Below are 22,142 nucleotides of genomic sequence, written 5' to 3'. Positions count from 1 at the left end.
AAAATATCACTCGGAGGGATCTGGACTTATCGCCAATTTACATGTTATTAGATTTGTATTGTGAGCTGTGTTTGGACAAGGCTGCTCTGAGGAAAAGGACAGAGAGAAAAAATTATGTTTGCGATAAGAGAAGATAAAATGTCATGTCTTTGATATCTTTGATGGAAAGTCACGACAAGGATACCGTAAACCACTCAACAGATTTTTAATATGATAGACAAGGCACTCTGAGATAAAATGAGTGGAAACCTTGGGAAATTTAGCAACATTCTCTCAATAAATAGCTTTAATTGACCTTGGGAGCTGAAAATGTGCCATATGTTGCAAGTTGCAGTGTTTGAATTGAAGTCCCAGTGGACCTTTCAGCTGATTTCTCCAATGAAGGCACTGAGCCGGAGGAGGAAGAAAGGGAGAGAGAAAGGGAGAGAGAGGAAAAAAGCATTGCAGCATTTGGCTAGCCAGTCATTGTGATATATTGACAGGTGAAGCCTGTGTCCTTGCAAACCTGTGTTCCTCTCAGCAGGAGAATTGAATGTTTAAAACGTGGAGGATGTCCGTTCCCCTCTCTGCAAAGGCTGCCGCTGCCTACAGCAGACAATTACATTTTATTTGACCTGCCAATGGGGCTGAAGAAGTTGCCTCCTTCCAAGGGAGTGGTTATGACCTTTCAGTCTCATAAATGGAGAAAACAGCGCATTACACAGAGGCTAATCTTTAAAACTGCTTCATCTTCTTTCTCTTCTGCATTCCTTTAAATAGTTCAACAGCAAACTGTTTTTATTGACCTAAACCAAAGTTTATATAGCCTATGTTTAAAGTGTCTGTGTCAGACTGCCACCCATTTCCGTAACTGATCCGTTTAAAGAAGCTCTTTTAAAAAATGCAAAAGCATCACTAGAATGAGTACTGAACATAAGAGCACCAAACATATTTTTAGGTAAAAGTTAAGTAAGCTAGGTTGGAGTATGTAATTACTTACGACCCTGTTCCCCTCTCTTTCTCCTAATGTTTTCTGTCTACTCTTGCATCCTGAAAATGAAAGCCAAACAAATAGGCAGATCAAACATTTTAAGTATGTAAAAAAAAAAAAAAAAAAAAAAAAAAAAACTAACAATGAGTAAATAAATAAAAGAATAAATAAATAAATGTATGAATGAATAAATAATATTAAAAATGTTAAATAAATGGATACTAGATGGATAAAGAAGGTTAACAAAGAAAAAGACCAAACACTTCTTAGTATGCAAATATTATAATGAACTTAAACTGAATTTGAATTGAGGTGTCCAACAGAATGTAGAATTGCAATTCAAATTTGAACGCAAGAAAAAAGAATTCAAATAATTTGAAATTCAATGAAAATTTATGTAACTAATTTTAAATAGAAAAATCCGATTTTTTTAAATGTTTTAAAAGCCTTAAATATAGGTTTTATGGGCAGAATGACAGAGAGATAGTTTGATGGAATGACAGAACAATCCAAATAATAATAGAATGATTGATCCTTAGTGGGTAAATTCCTTTAGAATGACTTAAAAGTGCATATGTTGTGCATATGGGCATGGTTAACACAGACACTACGGCATATGTGTTACGGAAACACAGCTATCTACCACAGAACCGCTAACCCCGCTAACACCCACTTGGCTTTGCTCTTTTCTGCTCTTTAATTCCAAGATGAAAATTAGCCTTTACCAAATTCCTGCTGAGAGTCAAAGTCAAGTGCTGGAGTTGGTCGGCCCTGGATTAACAGGTAACATTTGGCTTGAAAAGCCTTATCTCTGAGAAATGCACAGTGGTGCTTCTCTCTCTCCACTAATGTTCCCTACACTTAGAGATTAAATCGCTTGCTGCACAAACCCATTTGAGAGCACAAGGAAGGTGAGGGGGATAATCAGCACAGGCACTGGGCCGTGTTTCCTCAATGCGCTCCCAAACATTACTGTGCACGGGCATAAAATTAGCGTCGGGACCTTAAAACGCTGACATTTCGCATGACTTTTGGGAAAGTGACACCATCATATTTTCTTGTAGGATATCATTAAATTTCAACTGCCCTGTGGCAGAGACTTTCCATTAATAACCAATTCTGTGTGTCACTCCGCACCCCTCTTCTGAAATGATGAGTCCTTTGGTTTGGCTTAATAAATTGAAACATATTCTCAAGGCCACGCTGAAGACAGCCGCACAGATGGGCAGGCAAAGGGGAGGAAATCTTCATAAATCCTTAACTGTCACACATGGTCAGGGATAAAAACAAAAGCATCCTTGATGATGAGCAGTTAAAAAAAAGGCCTTGTGTGGTTGCAGCTAACTGTAGCAAGAGGTCACACCACAAAAAGTGAAGATTTTAAGACACATTCACAGTGCACATAATTTATCTTAGATCAAATAAATAATGAAAAAGAGATCTCTCTAAAGATCTAACAACTTATCTGAGATCAACTTTTCTATCATTATACTTTTATATCATTTTACTATCATTATACATATATACTCCAATAATCATAATAAGATTTAGAAGAGTTAGATTAATGATTTTTTTTTTATGAAAAGTTTAAATAGACCTGTGGTTTTGTGGTTCAAAACCATTTGTATTGTTCTCAATATGACATGAGTACTTAAGTACTGCTACATCATTAGACTGCATTTTTATGCATTATTTACACAGTTGCTGATATTGTCAAAATCAACATTTTGTAGCTTATCGATTTAATTTTTAAGTTTTGACTGTTGTTGTCCAAACAATTACTGTCAATAAGGTCCGAAACAACATTGGATCCTATTGACTTTCATTGTATATATACAAAACTTAAAAAAAAAATTAAAAAAAGATATCTATTTTTTTTTTTGAAAAAACATTGAACACGTGATTCCATGTTCAGTATTGTCACAAACATCTTGTTTTCAGGTGGTGGGCCATACAGCAGCGACAATGCAAAGTTTCTGATGCAAACCTCAGCAGAAGAAGATATCTTGTCTTTTTATATGGCCTGTGTCATATTTATTGCAAAAGGTCAGAGTGTTCATTTGCTCAAAGTCAGCGTTTTTCCATGCTCTTCAAAGTAATAAATGCAGAGGGGATGTCATTATTGGACCGCTGAGGATTAAAGGCTTGACTGGCTGTGATGACTGCATTAAAAAGCACCCTACACTTCTTTTGGTCCTTTAAGTGAGCATTCTACAGGAAGACTGAACTCTCCATACAATGACTACCAACGATGTCATAAACAGACACTCCTCAAAGGTGGATGGTATTGGTGAGAGAGTGTTGCATAACCCAATTAATAAAGGTAAAGAAGTTTGAGTAACTAATACTCTCGAGTGCCTTTAAATTAAATGCCTTTTGAAAAGCTAATGTATTCAAGGACTGATATGTAGTGGATTGTATTGTTTACAGTCTATTTCGGGGGTGACAATCATTATAAGGGCGTTATTATTAGCATGCATTACAGGAGGAATCAGGCCAGATTTACTGATCATTGAATGCTTACTGGTGCACAGCTGAAAGATAGATTACTACAATCACACTCAAGCCTCCTGTACAATCTAGTGCTAATCACCTCTAGGGATGAGTATGTGGGGATGTCTTTATTTATTTTTGTTAACTGGAATTGTCCTCAGCTCACATCTGGTTGAATTTGCTACATCTTTCAAGAATGCAATCATCGGGGTTCTTACATGGCAATAAATGTGTTTTGGTGCCAATATGTAAATGCCTTCCACATTTTACACACAATGACATTAGAAATTCAAACAAGGAGTAAAATAACAGACATAATCAAAAAGCTTTGATAGAACAAGCACTCGAACACTGAGAAATGGAAGATAGTCTGCAGTCTGATCACAGTGGAGTGCGTTCCATCGGAGACAGGCGGATATATTAATGTGATTCACAGCAATCCTACAGGGAATGAGGATGTTTGGGGCGGCAATTGACTCTGGCACTAATCCAAGCTCTATGTTCTGAGCCGGTTTAGGAGAACGAAGATGAAAGACAAAAAGAAATGTAAATGTAAACTTTTTAAAAAGCAGAGCTTAGGAGCCCCCCGTCTGACGCCCTCTCTCTCTGTCTCTCATGCCCTCATGAGCAGAAGAAAATGGATGCAAATCCATTTGCATCTGGTTAACAGCTATATAAAAATACTTAGGATTTTTAAAAGCGGGTGATGTGTTAAACGTGTGGAAATCTGTTTTGATAACATTATTCATAACACTGGCTTTGCGCAGCTTGAATTAATAACACTCCATTTACAGATGGAAGAAAGCTGGCATGGTATTTCCAGTTAAAGAGATTAATTTTTAAACACCTAATTGACAGGCCGGGGTTAGGCGGGAAAAGCAACAGCAACTCCAGGCCTGTGGCTGCGAAGTCAAGGTGACTGGAACACTTGAGCTTTCAAATGTGAGAGAGAAGAGAATTAGTCTTCCCACTGTTTTTCACCCCCAATTCTCTTTTATTAGGAGCGATTTTGTCCGCAGTCAAAGGATAGAATAGCCCTAAGTATCCGTTGATAATTACGGAACAGTGAAATTTAAAAATTTGTCACACTTTGCCCTAAACTCAGCAGCTTAATAAGAGAGCAACTCTACTATGTGAGAACTCCAATGAGATATTAAAGGGTAATTCCCCGTAAAAATGAATTTATTGTGTAATTCCAAACCTGCATGAGAAGAAGTTTTGAAAGTCAGTGGGCTCCAAACAAAGAAACAGAATTTTAATTTTGGGATGAATTATCCCTTTAAAAGGGGTTTTGATTAAACTACAAAGTGTAATCTGTGTTTTTAAGTCCGCAAAACATCCGTTTTAATTGTTTAATTGTTACGTCTGGTATATCAGCCTCAAAACATGCTGTTTACAAAACAAAACTGTGCACAGAAAACAATGATCTCTGAGGTATTTAATTGTTATGTCTAGGATGTCTGGGTCATAAGAAGTCAGTTTTTCCTTAACACATTTGTTCTTAAGCTTTTCGCATTTTGAATCACAAATTAGCAGAAACTACATTGCTAATTGTTACATTTCTTTTGTCCAAGGGCAAACAAATTATACATTTGTTCACAGCAGTGTGCATATCCTTAAGGGCAGATGCTCTGATATGTACTTAGAATTCACAAAGAGACTATGTGCTGCATATGGAACCACTTTCATTGTAATTGCCCTTCTAGAGCAAAACAAAAAGAAAGTCCCTTGCAAACGGAGAGAATGGAAAACGGTGGAACTAGTCAAAAAACAAAGCTCTTACCCTCTTGGCCAAGAGCTGCATCTTTTTATTTTTATCAGAGCAGGTGCAGCACATTTCTCCCTTTGAAATGAAGGGTAACATAAAACGGCCCTGGCATGTTGTGATGGACAAGGAGATTTCACCTTCTCTAGTGAATGATAATACATTATTAAATTTGCCTCTCTGTTCGCGAGATACTCTTAGCTGACCACAGCATATTTATCTCTCTATCTGAGCCTTACATCCTGGCAGGAGAAAGCATTCTGTCACTTTTAAGGCATTTCAAAGATTAGAAAGAAGCTCTTGCTTTTCAACATTCCTAAAAGCACTGTCTTTCTTGTGGAATGTGATTAGCAGTCCATGGTATCACGTAATGGAACATTCATGAGGGAGAACAAATATCTAAATGAAGCGCCGTGTCCTGGAGGGACGGCCCACATTTGCATCATCAGCACTATTTGTTTCGCTGCTCGCAAACTTGATTGATCCTCTATTGAATTTTTATTTTCTTTCTTTTTCCACCCCTTCATTTCGACGGAACACACTGACAAGTTGTTTGATCATACACAGTGAGTGTCTGCTAAATCACATTTCAGATCCCCATGGCTAATGATCCAGCCTTTTGTCTTAAGAAAAGTCGGCCAAGTCAGCACAAGCCTCAGTCCGTTTCACTTTTGAAGCCAGAACCACAAAGACACTTAAAAAGGCGATAGAAAACATGCTTGGAAAGCAAGTATGTCTGATGAAAGGAGAGTTTGCAAGTTTACTGTGATCTGACATGAGGTTAAAGAACCAGAGTGTGTTATAAGTAACACGTTTGCTAAGCAAAAAACCAATGTCTCTATAACGATGTAAGATGGTGGTGATAAAACTGCCACAATGGCAACCGTATTCCTCGCTCAATAGTTTTGAGTTCTGGTTTCTTTCTCCAACAAACTAAATGATCAGACACCTGCATGTATTAAAAAAAATCAGTGTAATACATTACAAATAATGCTTGTTATGCAGTCAATCAAAAGTGATTTAGGAAGTAATTTGTAATACTACCTTTTAAATTCCTACCTTTTAAATAACCTTTTAAGGTTAATGTTTCTGCCACAGAAAATAATAAAACAAAACAATATAAAGAACACTTTGAATTTATTTCTTTTAACTATGATTTTACATCTCCCTCCTGTATCAAATCTAACAATTCAACTTTATTTTTCTCTCTAGTATTTTCTGTATTTACAGTCAAATATAGTGGAGAACATCTCCCTTTTCCATAATCATGCCTTTTAACACGTTATTTGATACAGTATGAATCAAACATCATGTTTACTTTGCTCAAAAGGTCCACAGGATTTGTACAATTTCCTGCAGTACACTAAGTGAAATTAGCCAGATTAGTTCTCAAGTGTTATGCTCTCAGTGAAATAAAGCCTCTGTCCTTGGGGTTTGTGAAGACAATTACATCAGCAAAGCAATCTAATGAGTTTCCATTCTTGCACTGCAAGAACAATATCTAGTTCTGCCAGGAAAAAAAAAAAAACAGTAGATTTTCCCACTCTCTTCAAATCTATTAAATTTAATGTCAGGAAACTTGAAAAATCTAAGATCCTATAATGTTAGTACATCTGCAAGTTACAATACACAAATGCAATGTTACATGCAATCAGACTAACTATAAAATAATGAAAGCATGGTTTTTATACACCACAATTTTGTTTAATTATTCCCCTTTTTCTCTTTGATATGAGTTTTTAAAAGCAAAGAACTTTTATTTCATGTCTTTTGATGTTTTTGGGGATGAGGTAGTTTATGATGAAATCATATAATGGCTAACACATGCTTTGCCATTCACTGACCAGCTGGCAAATTATTGGCGTGATACTGCGGCTGCCATGCTCCATTATTCATTTGACTGCATCCCTGCACTTGTCTGTTTGGCCAAATCAGATCTGTTTATTCCACGAACATTGAATGCTGAATTCAGAGGAGGGGGTGTATGTATCAATCACTCGCATAACCAAAGTCATGATGTACTGTCAATAGGGAGACTTGGTTATGGTAGGGTGTTATTTCAAGGTTTCACAATATGCCTGTGATGAGGACGTAGTCATTTAGGAATTTGAATAACATGGTAACTACAAAAAGGGGAAAGGGTAATCATATATACGTACACTCATCAAGATTATTTGTAGCAATACTCAACAAGAAGTGATGCTTTATGTAGACTTCATAAAAACGAAAAGAAAAGAAAAAAATATTTTGTGATCAGTTTTGTGAAGTAGTTTTTTCCTTTTTTAGAAGCACAATTTGAATCATTATTAAAAAATGTGTTACAATAAAGTACACAAATCAAATTTTGCATAACTAAATACATGCCATGGTGCATCAACATCACATTGCCAATCATCAGTGTCATCAAATGTGACTCATCTGTGATGATCAATAATACAAGAATAATTTATGTGAGAGCAGCTCTCATTTGGTAAAAATAAGCCTCTACCATTCCTTTGGGCAACAGAAACTGTTTGCAGTTATTATCCCATAAATTACTTTTCTAGTGTTGTTATTGTGCGAAGCTAAGCTACAGCTCCCCCCCCCCCCCCCATATGTGGATATATTCACGAGCGGCTCCCCCAAGGAGAGGAACCATGTTAAATGTTTGATGTCCAAAATGAGTTTACTGCCAAAGGCTTTAGAGCCTTTCAAATTTCCTTGTTTGTCAACTACCTGCTGTTTCACAAGAGCGAGGCCTGTCAAAAACTATTCTGACAGATTCCTTTTGTGTTGTAATTCAATTAGTCCAGACTTTATAATAAATATGAGCGAACTGTTCGCCTTTTTGCTTCACTTCAAGGTGAGGTGCCACTTAAATCTGTCTACTTCTACTGCCAGAGAAATGCTGGCAAAAAAGAACAGAAATAAAGAACTCTATGTTGTTACAAATGTGCTGGTATGTAGATAATAGCATAAGGAAGAAGATATATAAAGAGTTATTTTAATGATCCACAGGAGAACAGGGGGCACAACCAAACACAGATCATCTTCAAACATTAAATGATCAAATGTAACGTAGAATAATAGCGGACAAACTGGAATGAAACAGACAGGGTATTTAAACACATAGAAAGTAATGAGAGAAATGGAAACAGGTGGGGAGTAATCAATTAACTAAATAAGGAACGGAAACTGACCAAATAAGGAATACTAAAAGGAATGGAAGTCCATGACTGTAACACATATAGCAATGATGTATTATTTTATTTAACTTTTTATTTATTAACCCAGAGTGATAGCATTGTGCTATTATAACATTGACAAGTGTCTTTCTTAATAAGTCAAATCATTCAACTTAACCGCTACTTTGAAAAACACTGATTAATTCAGTATAAGAGTGCGTTACTGAATCATTCACTAAATTGATTTGTTCAAACACACAGACATATATATATATATATATATATATATATATATATATATATATATATATATATATATATATATATATATATATATATATATATTAGTGCTGTCAATCGATTAAAAAAAATTAACTAATTAATCGCACAATTTTTTAAAATTAATCGCGATTAATCGCGATTAATCGCAATTAAAAGACTGAAACTTTTTGGATATGTAAATGTAAAATGTAAATAATTAATGTAAACTCAAGACAAAGAAACTATTTAAATTCAAAATATGATTGTTTATTGGAATTTTTGTTTAACTTGTAACACAGATTTTCTCATGTAAACAACATACCTGCAATAAACCATCAATATCCTCCAAATTAACTGTTGGCTTGAAAGCCATATTTATTACAGAAATAAAAACACAGGCATGTAAGTACCATTTGAATTTCAAAACAATCAATGCCAATAAAAAACAAAAATGATTTCCATGTTGAATTCTAAGTGGACTGCAAAAAAATTCCAAAGTATAGTCATTGCCAGTGCTTTAAGTGGGCCGGTACGCACTGGTACTCAGTACCGCCACTTCCAAATATAGCTCTTGAGCATACCGCCACCTCTCCGTGCGCCCAGAACGTGCTTGTAGCATACCGGTACGCTCATTTGGACATCTGTTTTAATAGAGGTTTTAATCTTTTACCTGCACTGCCGATTTTCAGAGCGCCCTTCACAATGCAAGCTTCCTAATTCATCCCACCCAGAGCAGAAACTACATTACCCATTCACCCTTAAGTTATACAAGTGAATAGTGCATGTGTCGCTTTCCCACTGTTAAGTGTCAACAACTCAACGTGGCCGGAGAAGGTGTGTGAAACTCGTTGTGAGTTATACTAAAGCAAAATCTTGAGTATTAATTGTCTGATAAACATTAAAAACTGTCTGCGTAGGTTGAGTCGTCCTGCAGCCCCCGCTGGCTGTTCATTGGCTGCAGCATCTTTTTTCTAAGTTCTTAAAAAATACCGTAGACGGCAAGGCACAAATTTAGATATTCATTTATCTAATTAATCTATAGCCTATGCACAAAGACAATATGATCTTTTTGTCCCCTTTTTGTTTTAAAGCTTGATGAAGAGAGAGAGCGCAAGTTGCTGCAGCTGAGGAGGACAGTGATGCACGCGTACAGGAGTGATTGACAGTTCGCGGCACTGTGTACAAAAAATACTCCGCTACACAATTATTTCGTTATTTTCGTATAAGCTTATTAACGTTAGCGTTACAGAAAGGTCTGATTTACGCACTGTTACAGTCATTGTTTTTTTTTTTTTTTTTAAACAATGACATTTGAGTTCATGATTTTAATGTTGCTGTTTCTTGTGGCAGACTGAAGAGTAATCCGGCAGAGTTTTATACTGAAACTTTCCGTCTAAAAGTCCTTCCTTGGTCTTAACCATATTTCTTTGCACGTTGAACACACATAGGCCACAACTGGAAATAAAAAAACTGCAACCGCGTTAATTGCGTTATTTTTTTTTAACGCGTTAAATATTTCAAATTAATCGAATGCGTTAACGCGCTAATTTTGACAGCACTAATATATATATATATATAAAATTATTAATTGAATCATTTACTCAGTATTGCTTCATCCATAGCAACAAACAAAACAATTGTGTGAGTCATTGAATCATTTACTCAATATTGCACTTAGTACAACTATATTATGTCTAAAAATTAAGCTACTTTATATTGATTTTTGTTAACTGTTGTTGTCATTTAATCATGTACTGAAACAAATTTATTCATTTCTGATTGATTTAGAAACACAACATCAGTACTGTGCATTGCCTAAATACAAGCAACAATTCAGTTTTAAATTTGTTTGGAACTATTTTCCATTGACAAAACAAAAATACATAAGTAAAAGTCAATATTGTTTCTAAAATGTAAGCAACTTAACATGAATGTCTTGTATACTGAACTTTTGCAATAAAGAAATATCACAACAGTACTCTTTCAAAACGTGAAATGATTATCTAAATGGACAAGACACAAAAACTGTCCCGAACTCATCTACTACCATTAGCCTGGTTGGATACAGGTGACATCGACACCTCAAACGTAATATTTTGCACTGAAGTGAAAGTGTACGTCGTGGCATTAATTTAACGCTCTGCCACGACCGTAAAGACCAAACAAGTGGTGAAATATCATTAAACCATTGGAATGTAATCTCATTTGTCTAAACAAACTGATCCAATGAACAACCCTAATTAAAAAGGGTGCCATAAACAAAAGCAGGCCAAGCCAGACGAGCCCCTCCTCTTTAACAATTGAGCACATTTATTTTATTAATCTAATGCATCATGTATCATATCATTACAGTTCAATATATCTATCATTAATTTTATTCCCTTCACTTAAGGCTTTTATTGGGATTACTTTGGTTATTAGTTGGTCTAATGTATTGGTTACCTCCAGATCCGGCACCACGATCTCTCTCATCTCGCGGCATAAACCTGTGCATGTTATTCAAATTGCCTCATTTATTATGATAGCTTCCTCATGTAAATTGTGCTGACTGCTCGCCCTTGCACAGTCCTCATTAGACTAATGAAAACCTTCAAACGAAAAAACTAAACAACCTGCCAAATAAAGGTCTGAGGTTATTATGAAAATTACAACTCTGGGAGCCAGGAGAAGCTCTGTTCATTAATTCATGCTCAGCAAATTGGTAACTAATTTAGTTGCACTCCTCTGCATTAATGGATTATTTTATAAAAATGTTTTCCACAGCCCGAGACCTTTGCCGCACACGTTAGAGAGCTTTGGATTCTAATCAAGAGGAGTGACATATTAAGCATGCCAAGCGTCTGAATGATAATGCAGCGGCGATGTAGATAGAAAATGTGGATTTTCACTCAGTCTGAGGAAATCATGACCAATCTAGCTCAATTGATATCTAAAGGGGTTGGTGAAACCATGGCGTGCTGGGGGATTAGACAGATTCATCCCCACATCACTATTGGGGAACAACAAGAAAAAAATGTTCTGCGGAAACACAAGTGTTGTGATAATGTTATCACGAACAGGCCAAGATATCAGTGGCGTCAATCCAGACATACTGTACAGCACACAATCAGTCACTAGAAACATTAGATTGAGACTGAACAAAACATATCGACATCACACACCAATCCCCCAAAGATCCACACAAACACCTCATCTCCACTCCCCACCCATAACACCTAAGGTCTGACCTGTAAATTCATATAATCATGCTAATTACTTTGATTCACAGGCTTGCTTGGTCTATGAGATAGACCTACACAGCGCCTCCTCTCCGGGCAGATCCAGCAGGAGATGTGCAGCCCAGTGATTTCCACCGTGGTTTTAATGTCATTATCACCCTCTCTAACACTTCCCCAGCCCTGCCTTCCGCCTGGAGAGAATTCTCAAATCTATTATTTGCTTCAATTTGTGTTTAGTGCAAAGGATGTGAAAGGACATTTTTTTTTTTTTTTTTTTTTTTTTTTTTGCCAGACCAAAGTAAATTGTTAAAAGTATATACATTTGTCAAAAGCTAATATCTCTTCAACTTTCTATTCAAAAGCTGGAAATATTTTGATAGATTTGTTTGGATGAATTTCTGTAAAAAGGCATCTGATAAATATAATCAATGTTTAAATTGTACATATTTTCATATATTCATTTATTTCTGTTCATACCTTTGTGAGATTGTTCAGTAATATTGTGAAATAGAATTACATTTTTTTTAAAAAAAAAGGTATTTAAATATATTTTATAAATCATTCTAACATGCGGTGTAAACATTTCTCATTAATATCAATGTTAAAAACAATTGTGCAGCTTAATATTTTTGTGGAAATTGGAATAATGTTTTTTCAGGATTCTTTGATGAAAAGGAAGTTCAAAAGAGCAATTTATTTTAAATAGCGAAGACATTTACAACGTTACAAAAGATTTCTGTTACTTTTGGATATTTCTATGCATCCTTGTATTAATTAAAGTATTCATTTATTTCCTTAAAAAAAAAAAAAAAACATGTTACCATATGGCTGTACCAGGGAGAGATTGTTTTGAGTATCACAGAAACATGATTTCATGCACTGCAGTGTCATACTCAAAAGTATTTCTCAAACATTTTCTTTGTAATGTACTGAACTCTGACCTTTCTCCAGGTGCATTCTCTTGGCCTCGTGGCTGATGTCATGAGTAGCCAGATCGCCCTCTTTAGGCCCAGGTAAGATGCTGGGAGACAGGCCCAGTAAAGCCTGGTTCATTGACAGTCCATTCTGATGCACAGCTTTGAGAGAACACAGAGACACATTATTCCCATCTCCACACACTCTCAATCGACAACACAAAACACCTCAAGTGATAAATAATGATTTGAGTTGAAAAGAGCCCTTGTCATCCAGTGGCTAGAGAAGGTGAATACGTCCTTGGCTCTCAACTGTTTGTGACTTGTGGTGTACCTCATCTCCAAATCAATGCACCAGGCAATCAAAATCACATTTGCCACTCTGTCTGGCGTGTGCAAATTCTCAGTGCAATTCTCTATAACATCTGAGATGAGAAAAAAAAAAAAAAACTGTGTATAAATAAATGCCACTTTACCAAAAAAATGTGATCGTCTGAAACCCCTACTAAAAGTATTTTTTTATAAAATGTCTTCACTACAAATTATATTTTTAGCATTATTCAAAACAAAAAAGGCAAACAAGTAAAGAGTTATCTTACTTATTAAACAATGGGGTTTGCTTCAATGACAATAGTACTGGAAATGAATTAACTTTAATTTGACTTGTGGCTTAGAAATTGAGCATAGTCTTATTAATATGCCTAAAAGTCTTATTTATTTTGCATCATAAATATTAGAAATTCTTCAATTCTTTAAAATAATCTATTTCTAGGTACAAATCCCATATTTTCAACGCAATTTTTTGACCTCAAATGAGTTTTGAATTAAAACAAAGAGTCACTTGTTAAGATACTGCTACCAGAATAACATAATAAAAAATGGTAGCATATTTCAGAGATGACAAGAAACATACATGCAGGCTCTCTCAAGTGATTAAATACATTGTTTTTATTTAATGACATTGCTAATGATGAAGACATTTGAGGTCTGTCTTTGCACATCATGAACCAGATCGAAATTTAAAATTAAAAAAGACGACTAATATCTTTTTTTGCCATCTGTTGAAAACACAGAAAGCGGGGAGGGACGCACATTAACAAGAGGCAATTTTATTGTGGTATTTAGTAGCTCTTGAACACGCTTGCGCCGTTGTGTGGAGACACTGGAAGAGATGAGGAAGAGAAATTGAGAGACAAAGAGAGTGGGAGATAGATTTATGAGGTGAACATACGCATTCTGTCGGAGGAGCTCTCTGTGTGTGCGGGAGAGCTGGAGACGCTGCTGCTGCGCTGGGATGAGGGACGGCTCCCCGGCCTCCTGCCGTCTTCCAGAGAGGGAACAGGGGAGGGACTGTCGGGGACCCGTTCCTGCACAGCCAACAGGAAAAACAGACACAGCCAGGGTGGCCATTACATTACACACTCTTTTCAGCAACACACTTCCACGTACACACAAGCGTCAGTTTTTTTTTTTTTTTTTTTTTTTTTGAGACACTGCCTCCCCCACCCCTTCTGCATCCTTTCCTTGCTTTCTTTCCCAGGCTATTGTCTGACTGACTGCTCCCTGCAATGCCGTATGAAAGCACGGATCACGCACCACCCAGCCCCCTCCACCTCCCCTCAATGGCTGATGAGAGATGTGCACGACACAATGAGAGAACGGCGCCGTGGGTTACCTTAATCACTGATGTCACCATTCGGGATGGGGCACTCTGTCCCTGTGCTGCGGCGGCCATATTGGCGATGGTGCTGAGGTGGTTCATCTGACTCATTGCCATGGTGACGGATGCGGGAGGCAGGCTGACAGGGATCAGGGGGTGGGGCATCATCATAAACGGCAGTTCCAAGCCTGAAGATGAGAGAGGAGAGCAGCTGATTAATTAATCATTTCTGGCATTAAGTTGTGTGCAAAAGAAGACGTGTGTGTGACAGAAAAGAAAGCATACTGCTGAAGAAGGGAGGAAGATTTAAAAGAGAAACGCTATGAATTATTCACACGTGACTTATTGTGCAAGCACTGTGGCTTGCAGAGTAAATATTCATTAAATAATAATCATCACATTAGATACTGTAATATATTAAAGCTATCTGACGATTATAAAAAATAAATAAGTGCAGCATTTTCAAGCCATTATGGTCATTAGAAACATAAATATTCACTTTCGTTGTTAATAATACATATGGGTGTTAATAATATATAGCATTACACTCATAATACCCTAATAATTGGGAAAGTTAAACTAATCTTTATAATGTTGGGAAAGGGAAAAATTATGGAAATGTTTTACCATTAATAGAAATGCATTCAAAATATCTGCAGAAAAATAAGGCAAACATGAAAGGCATTAGTTAAAATGAGCAAAAACGAGCCAATTAAAACTAAGTGTGTATCATGAGATGCCTGCAAGGTAATTATGAGTATTTGTGCCAGAAACTTCATTACTTGTATAAGAGTGCATTTATAGTGTCATTTATTTTCAAGTCCTTTATAGCTACATGGGATTTAAATAATTAAGACATATAAAGTATTTTGATGAGAAAACCAAGATCCTGCAGGAGACCATGTGAACGTACTGTTAAACTATATATATAACTATAAGGCGAACTGTGCTACATTCTTAGACAGTGATTAAATGGGTAGAAAGGAAGCTGTCCCGCATTTTCAAAGGACATATGCACACAAATAAGGTCACAGACTGGTGTGTGTCCCTGAACTAAAGACCCACTCACTCCCACTCCTGACTTTGAACTAAAGGATCAAAAGTAACTAAGAGAAATCTTGGTCTCAGGCGGTCAAAGGCGCGACTCGAGTGCTTGAAAGACAACTTGAGTGTTCGCAGTGGATCCGATTGAGCGAGTGGGCGGCCCCTGCTCTGTCCCACACTTCCCCTTTATTGCCCGGCTCAAGGTAACGGGAGACACAAAGGGATAATCCAGCGAGCTGTTTTTGTGCAAAATATCAGTGGCCAGGGGCTGTGAGACAGTCTACTTCAGAAAAATATAACGAAAAAGAAAAAAAAGGGGGATGATGGGGAAGGGGGCTTCAGTGTCACCGCTCCTCGGAGAAGCATTGTACATTTCCATAAGAAAGATGACCAGCAGATGCACAGGGAAAACACATTCCCCGACATTAAAAAGGAGGCGGAGATTAAAGAACGAGAGGCCAAGCAGCACCTTGTAAAGGCGTCGCTCCTCGAGTGCCGAGTCTGAATCAATTACCGCTCGCAGGACCGGACTCAATTAAAACCTGCCACGGTGCCAGCGTGTGATTGCAGGATACTTACTGCGCCACGTCGCAACAAATTGAGAGAGGCATTCATGCACGTATCTACCTTTCAGAGCTTTCGAAAGCCGGTTGAGTGCCGGCATGCCTTTGTGATTCGCTCAAGAAGATCTGACTGGATTTCAGGGAATCAACATTTACAAGAGAGATGAGAAACGTATTAAAGTCTGAAATGACTTTGCTTTTGTCATTTAAATGGGCATCCTTTATCAACCCGGTGGTGAATGTCTGTTGTGTTGACCGACTTCCACCAAGCAGAACTCTGCATGTGTGAATGACTGCAGGCTTACAGTAGCAGACTGCTCTCAGGGGCCTAATCTCTCTCTCCCTCTCTCCCCCCGTCCCACCTCCTTTCATGTTCCGCCATCCTTAAGTGATGTTTCAGCCATAATGGCCTATTGAAAAGCATAAGAAAACATGATACAAACAAAAAGAGGTCCACTAAGGCTTTTCAGACAGACTGAAAGGCAATGAACTGTGGATGTCTGGAATCCAGATGCATGATGAAACAGTTGCATTGCTCATCAACTGATTTTTTCCCTCTTTTGTTGGAGGGAAAGAAAAACTCAAGCCACTATCAAGGCCATTTTACTATATTAATTAATTTAACTTCTTAATAAAGATTTTGTTTTTGTTTTATAAAGACACCTTTATTTTGTTGTGTTGCATATCATTTAATTTCTCAAGGACAAAATCAAAAATCAAATTCTAAGACACCTGAGCAGCTAATTTATACTTATTTCAAGACGTAAAGATTCAGATGATTTGTGTTAGTTCAAACTTCCAGTAGGGTCCTGAGAATGCATTAGAAATTAGGGAAATATAAATGTCATACTCTCTGAAGGGTGAAGGCAAATAATTATTTTTTTAAGAGAGGTGTAACCATCAACCAAAAATTAGTTACTATGAATACCAGACAGACAGACAGACTGATAGATAGATAGATAGATAGATAGATAGATAGATAGATAGATAGATAGATAGATAGATAGATAGATAGATAGATAACAGTTAAACCACATAATATACCTGATTTTAAACTACAGTAAAAAAATAAAATAAAATAGTCTGAATTAATTACAATTTTAATACTGTACATTTTAAGTAAGCAAAAAAGTTTTTTTTTTTTTTTTTTTTTTTTTAGGAGCGTCCTGTCATTGCTACTCTTTTTGAACTTACAGTTTGCATGAATGAAGAACTGAGATATTATTGTCAAGCAGATGAACTTTGATTCCACTGATCCTTAAAAAGAGACAGTCTGAAGCAGCCATTGTCTTGTGAAAGCTGGCTTTCTAAGCACTAGCACCCTGCACTATCCTGTGAGGGAGGAAGCTTTCCCTTGACAAAAATTAAACCAGCTCCTACTTGGCACTTTATTATCTCTTCAACTGAGTGATTTATTGTTTGTGGAATGAAAGCAAAAGAGGAGGAAAATTACATTTTCAGCAGAGCCTGGGCCCATTCTGCCTCTACTCCTCTGTCCTGGAAGAGCTCACAACAAACAATAATGTCAGCTGTAATTGATCGGAGGTCGCTGGTTAGCCCTCCAGTAAAAGCCCACTATTTAAGCGACAATCCGCCCTGCCTGCTCCACAGATGCTGTCTAATGAAGCTGTCCATCTTTGCTATTTACCTTCTCTGAAATGGAAGAGGATAGATGTACTGTATGAAGCCGAGCCAGGGAAGATTTGCTTTCTTCCTGTGAAATAGAACCTGCAGATGCCGTTGGAATGTGTAATTGGCTGCTAGAGTTGGAGACGGGGGTTCCAGTGCTAATTAAATGACTTGTTTCTGGCCTATCCATCTTTGTTTGCAAACACAATCCCAGACAGCAAGCAGTTTTGACCCAGATCTGGCTCACATTTGGCCCACATGGATTTCAGGTGGGCCAGATGTGGGCCGGTTCTGGGCCGAAACTGCTTGCTGTCTGGGATGCGACAGAGAAGTACTGTATGTTGTTAATGCTCTTATCTAAACAGACATTCTTTTGCTCATCCCTTTGATTTGAGAGCCAAAATCTTCCACCTTTTGAGGCAGCTGTTGAATCGGAATAACAATTTAACAGTCATTCATGTTTGTTATGATTGTTATTTTTTACTATGCCCATTGTTATAAAAAGGTCTCACCGTTTGCCAAAAACAATAATCAATTTTTAAACAACTGGCAAGGCTTTTTGACAAAGATTTCTTATTCAAACAACAAATCATGCTACATTTTAATTGCAAACATCATAAAGGCCACTCATAAATGCATTCTGGCTATAGCAAAGGACCTTCAACCATAAAAAGGCAGCGCTCCACCTGTGCAGAGAAAGTGTTATTGAAATAAAAGCATAGGTCCCTCATAAACAGACACGAGACTGCTTCACTAGTACAGGTATAGATTGTTTTCTTTTTCCCAGATGGCATAGCGAGTCAAGGCTGTTAAACGCTGTAACTCATTAAGGGCCGTTAAAGAAAAATATTTCCCTTTGAAGTAGCCACCCACGGTTCTTCAGTGTCATTGAGAAAAACTTTAAAGTCTTTTCTTCCTGTTTATAATCTTAATGCTAATCATAAAAAAAACATCTTGAATTTGTTAATATCCATCCAAAATGAAAATAAAAAAGAAACAGACCTGTACACTATCACCAACAATCATGCAGCACTAAAAAAAACACCCCCAGATGCTTGAGTATTTGTTACAGGCGATATTTGAAGTTACAAGATCATAGAAACTGCATCCTTGTGTGAAATAGGCATTTGCTATGCTCATTCTGAAGTGAGAGTGCTTAATAAGAAACAGAGGCTAAAGAAAAACATCTATTACACAGTTATGAGTGTAAAAATTAATGGCAAAAATCTCTCTGGTTTGATGAGGAAGCATAATAACGCAGACCTGCAGCCCCCCAACCCCCCAAGCCCCCCCCCCCCCCCCCCCCCCCCCACCACCACCACCACCACCAACAACCATCAAAGCGAACATGTGGTAGGGATTATAGAGGAGACAGACAGCATTGTTTTATTATTTATTTATTATTCTTCCTCTAGGAGGATAAAGGCCCAGCAGCAGTTCTTGGCATATGGGGGAATGCCTTTGGTCCAGCATTTTTTTTTCTTTCTGGTGAGCGCCACATTTTGGTCTCAGATACTGTAACTTGAGCTGGTTAACACAATTACCTTCATGGTTCGAAATGCCCAGACACAGGCTTCAGCGCATTACTGAAAGCACACTCAATTTCTAATTGAATTGTTTTCAGCTTAAATGTGTCCCGTATCATTCTCCATAAACCACTGCTGGTTTTGGAAAAGTAGTAGGGAGCGGACATTACCAGCAGATGTTTCCACTGAGGGTATAATATATTCCAGTCTAATCAATAACCCCCTGGGACTGTGACACCCAGGCAGAGCAGAGGGAGGGGGGATTCATTTCCATCAGATACTGAGTAAAGGGTCCCGTTTAAGAAGATTGCTTTCGGTCAATGGCAGGCAGTTGTCATTTGAGTAGGACTCTGAAATGAAATGTATCGAACAGCGTTATCAATCACAACGTGTATGAGTCCATGGGAATGCTTTCCAGCAGATAAGACAGCCTCTTGCATCATCTGTTCTAATTACAAAATTAGCATCACGTTGCAGAGGCTGCTTCTTTGTGTGATTCTGAAATTCCTTGTGAAGGGAGATTTGTTATGTTTGTCATACCACTTTGGTCTTATTGAATGTGCTTAAAGGGGTAGTTCACCCAAAAAAGGAAATGATGTCATTATTTACTCTCCATCATGTTTTTCAAACCTGTATGACTTCTTTTTTTCTTCTATGAAAAATGTGTGTGTGTGTGTGTGTGTGTGTGTGTGTGTGTGTGTGTGTGTGTGTGTGTGTGTGTGTGTGTGTGTGTGTGTGTGTGTGAAAATCAGTAGGGTCCAGTTTTGTTTTGGAACCAACTGATTATATGGACAAAACAGATTAAAAAAATTATAATCTTTTGTGCTTGACATAAGTCAGTCAAACATGTTTAGATCAGGGTTATTATAGTTTACTAAAACAACATTTGAAACTAAAATTAAAGTAATTAAAAATACATTTTGTTACTTGAAATAAAATAAACATTAAGTCCATTGTAAAGCAAAATATCCATAGCAACTTACAGTTTATTCAGGCTGTAATTTGTTTATCTAAAATGTGTTCTCTGGGAATCGAACCCACAACCTTTTACTCTTCTAATGCAATGCTCTTTTTTTTTTCAGGTCCCCATATAGAAAATAAAAATCATGGTTAAGATCTATTTAAATGATCTTATTTGATATCCAGATTACTTTTTCTAGCTCTTTATTGTCTCATTGATGTCTTTTCCATTTCTTCTAAAGAAACTCAGTAGAAACATCTGAAACAAACTAAACATAACAGAACTGTTAAGCTTTAAAACAGCGACTTTTGAACACTGGGTTACTAAGAAAAGTTCAGTTCCACAGATTCCTGTTTTACATATACTACGTGGGTTAAATGCAGGCTACTCTCTGTACTTTCTGGAGGTGATGGGATGATTTGCTCTGGCATAAAGTCTGACCCAGAGCAGGATTGCTTGTCTGGTTTGGGTTAATGGGGCTCCAGGCGTGAATGATACCCATGAACGATAATGGCCGTGCCTTAATTTTTCATGTTCTAATTGCAGCAATGTTATTATCATTGCAATAATCATGGCAATATTCCGATTGCACCACATCCTCTCTGTCATCATAAGGTGCGACGGTAACGCGTCAAGCACTGGTTTGTTTCTCTCCTGTAATTGAGTGCAGTGAGGTAACCTATCAGAGGAATATTCTAAGCAGTCAAAGCGCATGCATCTTTCACATTATGAACTGAAGAGGCTTATCTTGTGTGATAGGTTGAATATAATTTATTACATGCATTGCATATACACCATGTGACATTGTCTTTTCAAATTGCGCAGATCTCTTCATTCCTATCTTTGCCTCAAAAGGTCATTCAATTCCACTTATAAATGCAACCTGACAGATTAGTAAAGAGGGACAGGCAATGCACCACGTCTCACAGCTGATTCAAATGACTCCAAATTAATTCATCCAATTAATGAAGAACGAGTTTTAATGTTGATGAGCCTCGACAAGTAAACCGGTTACTTATTTATTTCATTTAGTCTGCAGCCTCACAAATATCTGCATGAACATGTACCATGTTGGAGCAGGCTATGCTCACTGCAGAAACGTGGAGCTGTGCTGCTTTTCAGAGATGATAGAGCATGATACGGATCATTACAGATATAATGTTTAATCAATTCCCATTTTGTAATTTGTTTCTGCAGTTGTAGGCATTTGTGTACACCAGCGCTTAGCACATTTTTACACCCAACTCCCCCTCTTCCAAAATCATGCATATTCAATTTAATGCTGATGCTTAACTGTCGATGCAACCGGAATTAAAACAAGCAATTCAACTTCATTAAAAAGTAAGTGATTATCGAGTTATCTTTTTGAAATTCTATTAAAATGTGTGGCGCTCTCCACTTATCTGTCACTTGCTTCCCAGGAGCACAACACACTAATAGAGGCATTCAGAAAAACGAATGCCCAGGAGAGGCCACGTGTCTCTCTAAACTCAGCCCTGGTTCTCATCGTGGTCTCAGAGCTATTACTAATGCTTCCTGTCTTCCTGTGAAGAGCCCTGCTGATGTTTTAAGAGAGACAAAACAGCATTCAACAATGTAAACTGATACAGGTAAGGGTGGTTTTGAAGAAATCTGTGATGCTAAATACCTACAGCAGGACTCAGTCAGCGAGTAATATGGGATGAATCATTGCCCTGATTTCTGCTGGTGCGACTCAGATGTGGCTAGGAAGAGAACAATGTTTTTACCGTTTAGCTGCAGGCTGGTTTTTCACTCAGCAGACTTCTGGGCAATATATCACATTTTCATACTATATTTGTGGTGATTTAGTTTAAGTTTATCATGAATATGATGATGAGTTTATTGCACTTTAATTTTGCCAGGAAAGTTTCCTGAAGAGAATGTCTGAACTGGATCTACGGTATAATATATGACAAATTCCACATGGCCTTCGTTTGAGTGATGATACAAACA

The 22,142-nt window shown here is 37.3% G+C and overlaps 1 protein-coding gene across 7 annotated transcripts in view; it reads right to left on the bottom strand.

Moving 5' to 3' along the window:
- The window catches only part of LOC128019902 (dachshund homolog 1), a 103,420-nt gene that overhangs the window by 15,611 nt on the left and 65,667 nt on the right, over positions 1–22,142 (bottom strand). For all 7 annotated transcript variants that reach the window (XM_052606241.1, XM_052606242.1, XM_052606240.1 and 4 more), the window contains exons 4-6: positions 14,461–14,633; positions 14,017–14,152; positions 12,813–12,947 (exon numbers count right to left, since the gene is read on the bottom strand). In XM_052606241.1, the coding sequence (XP_052462201.1) occupies positions 12,813–12,947; positions 14,017–14,152; positions 14,461–14,633 (444 nt within the window). The remainder of the gene's footprint in view (positions 1–12,812; positions 12,948–14,016; positions 14,153–14,460; positions 14,634–22,142) is intronic.

This window comes from Carassius gibelio, chromosome A9 (genome assembly GCF_023724105.1).
Source record: "Carassius gibelio isolate Cgi1373 ecotype wild population from Czech Republic chromosome A9, carGib1.2-hapl.c, whole genome shotgun sequence".
NCBI classification, from domain to species: domain Eukaryota; kingdom Metazoa; phylum Chordata; class Actinopteri; order Cypriniformes; family Cyprinidae; genus Carassius; species Carassius gibelio.
This window is presented reverse-complemented; position numbering and strand designations above follow the sequence as displayed.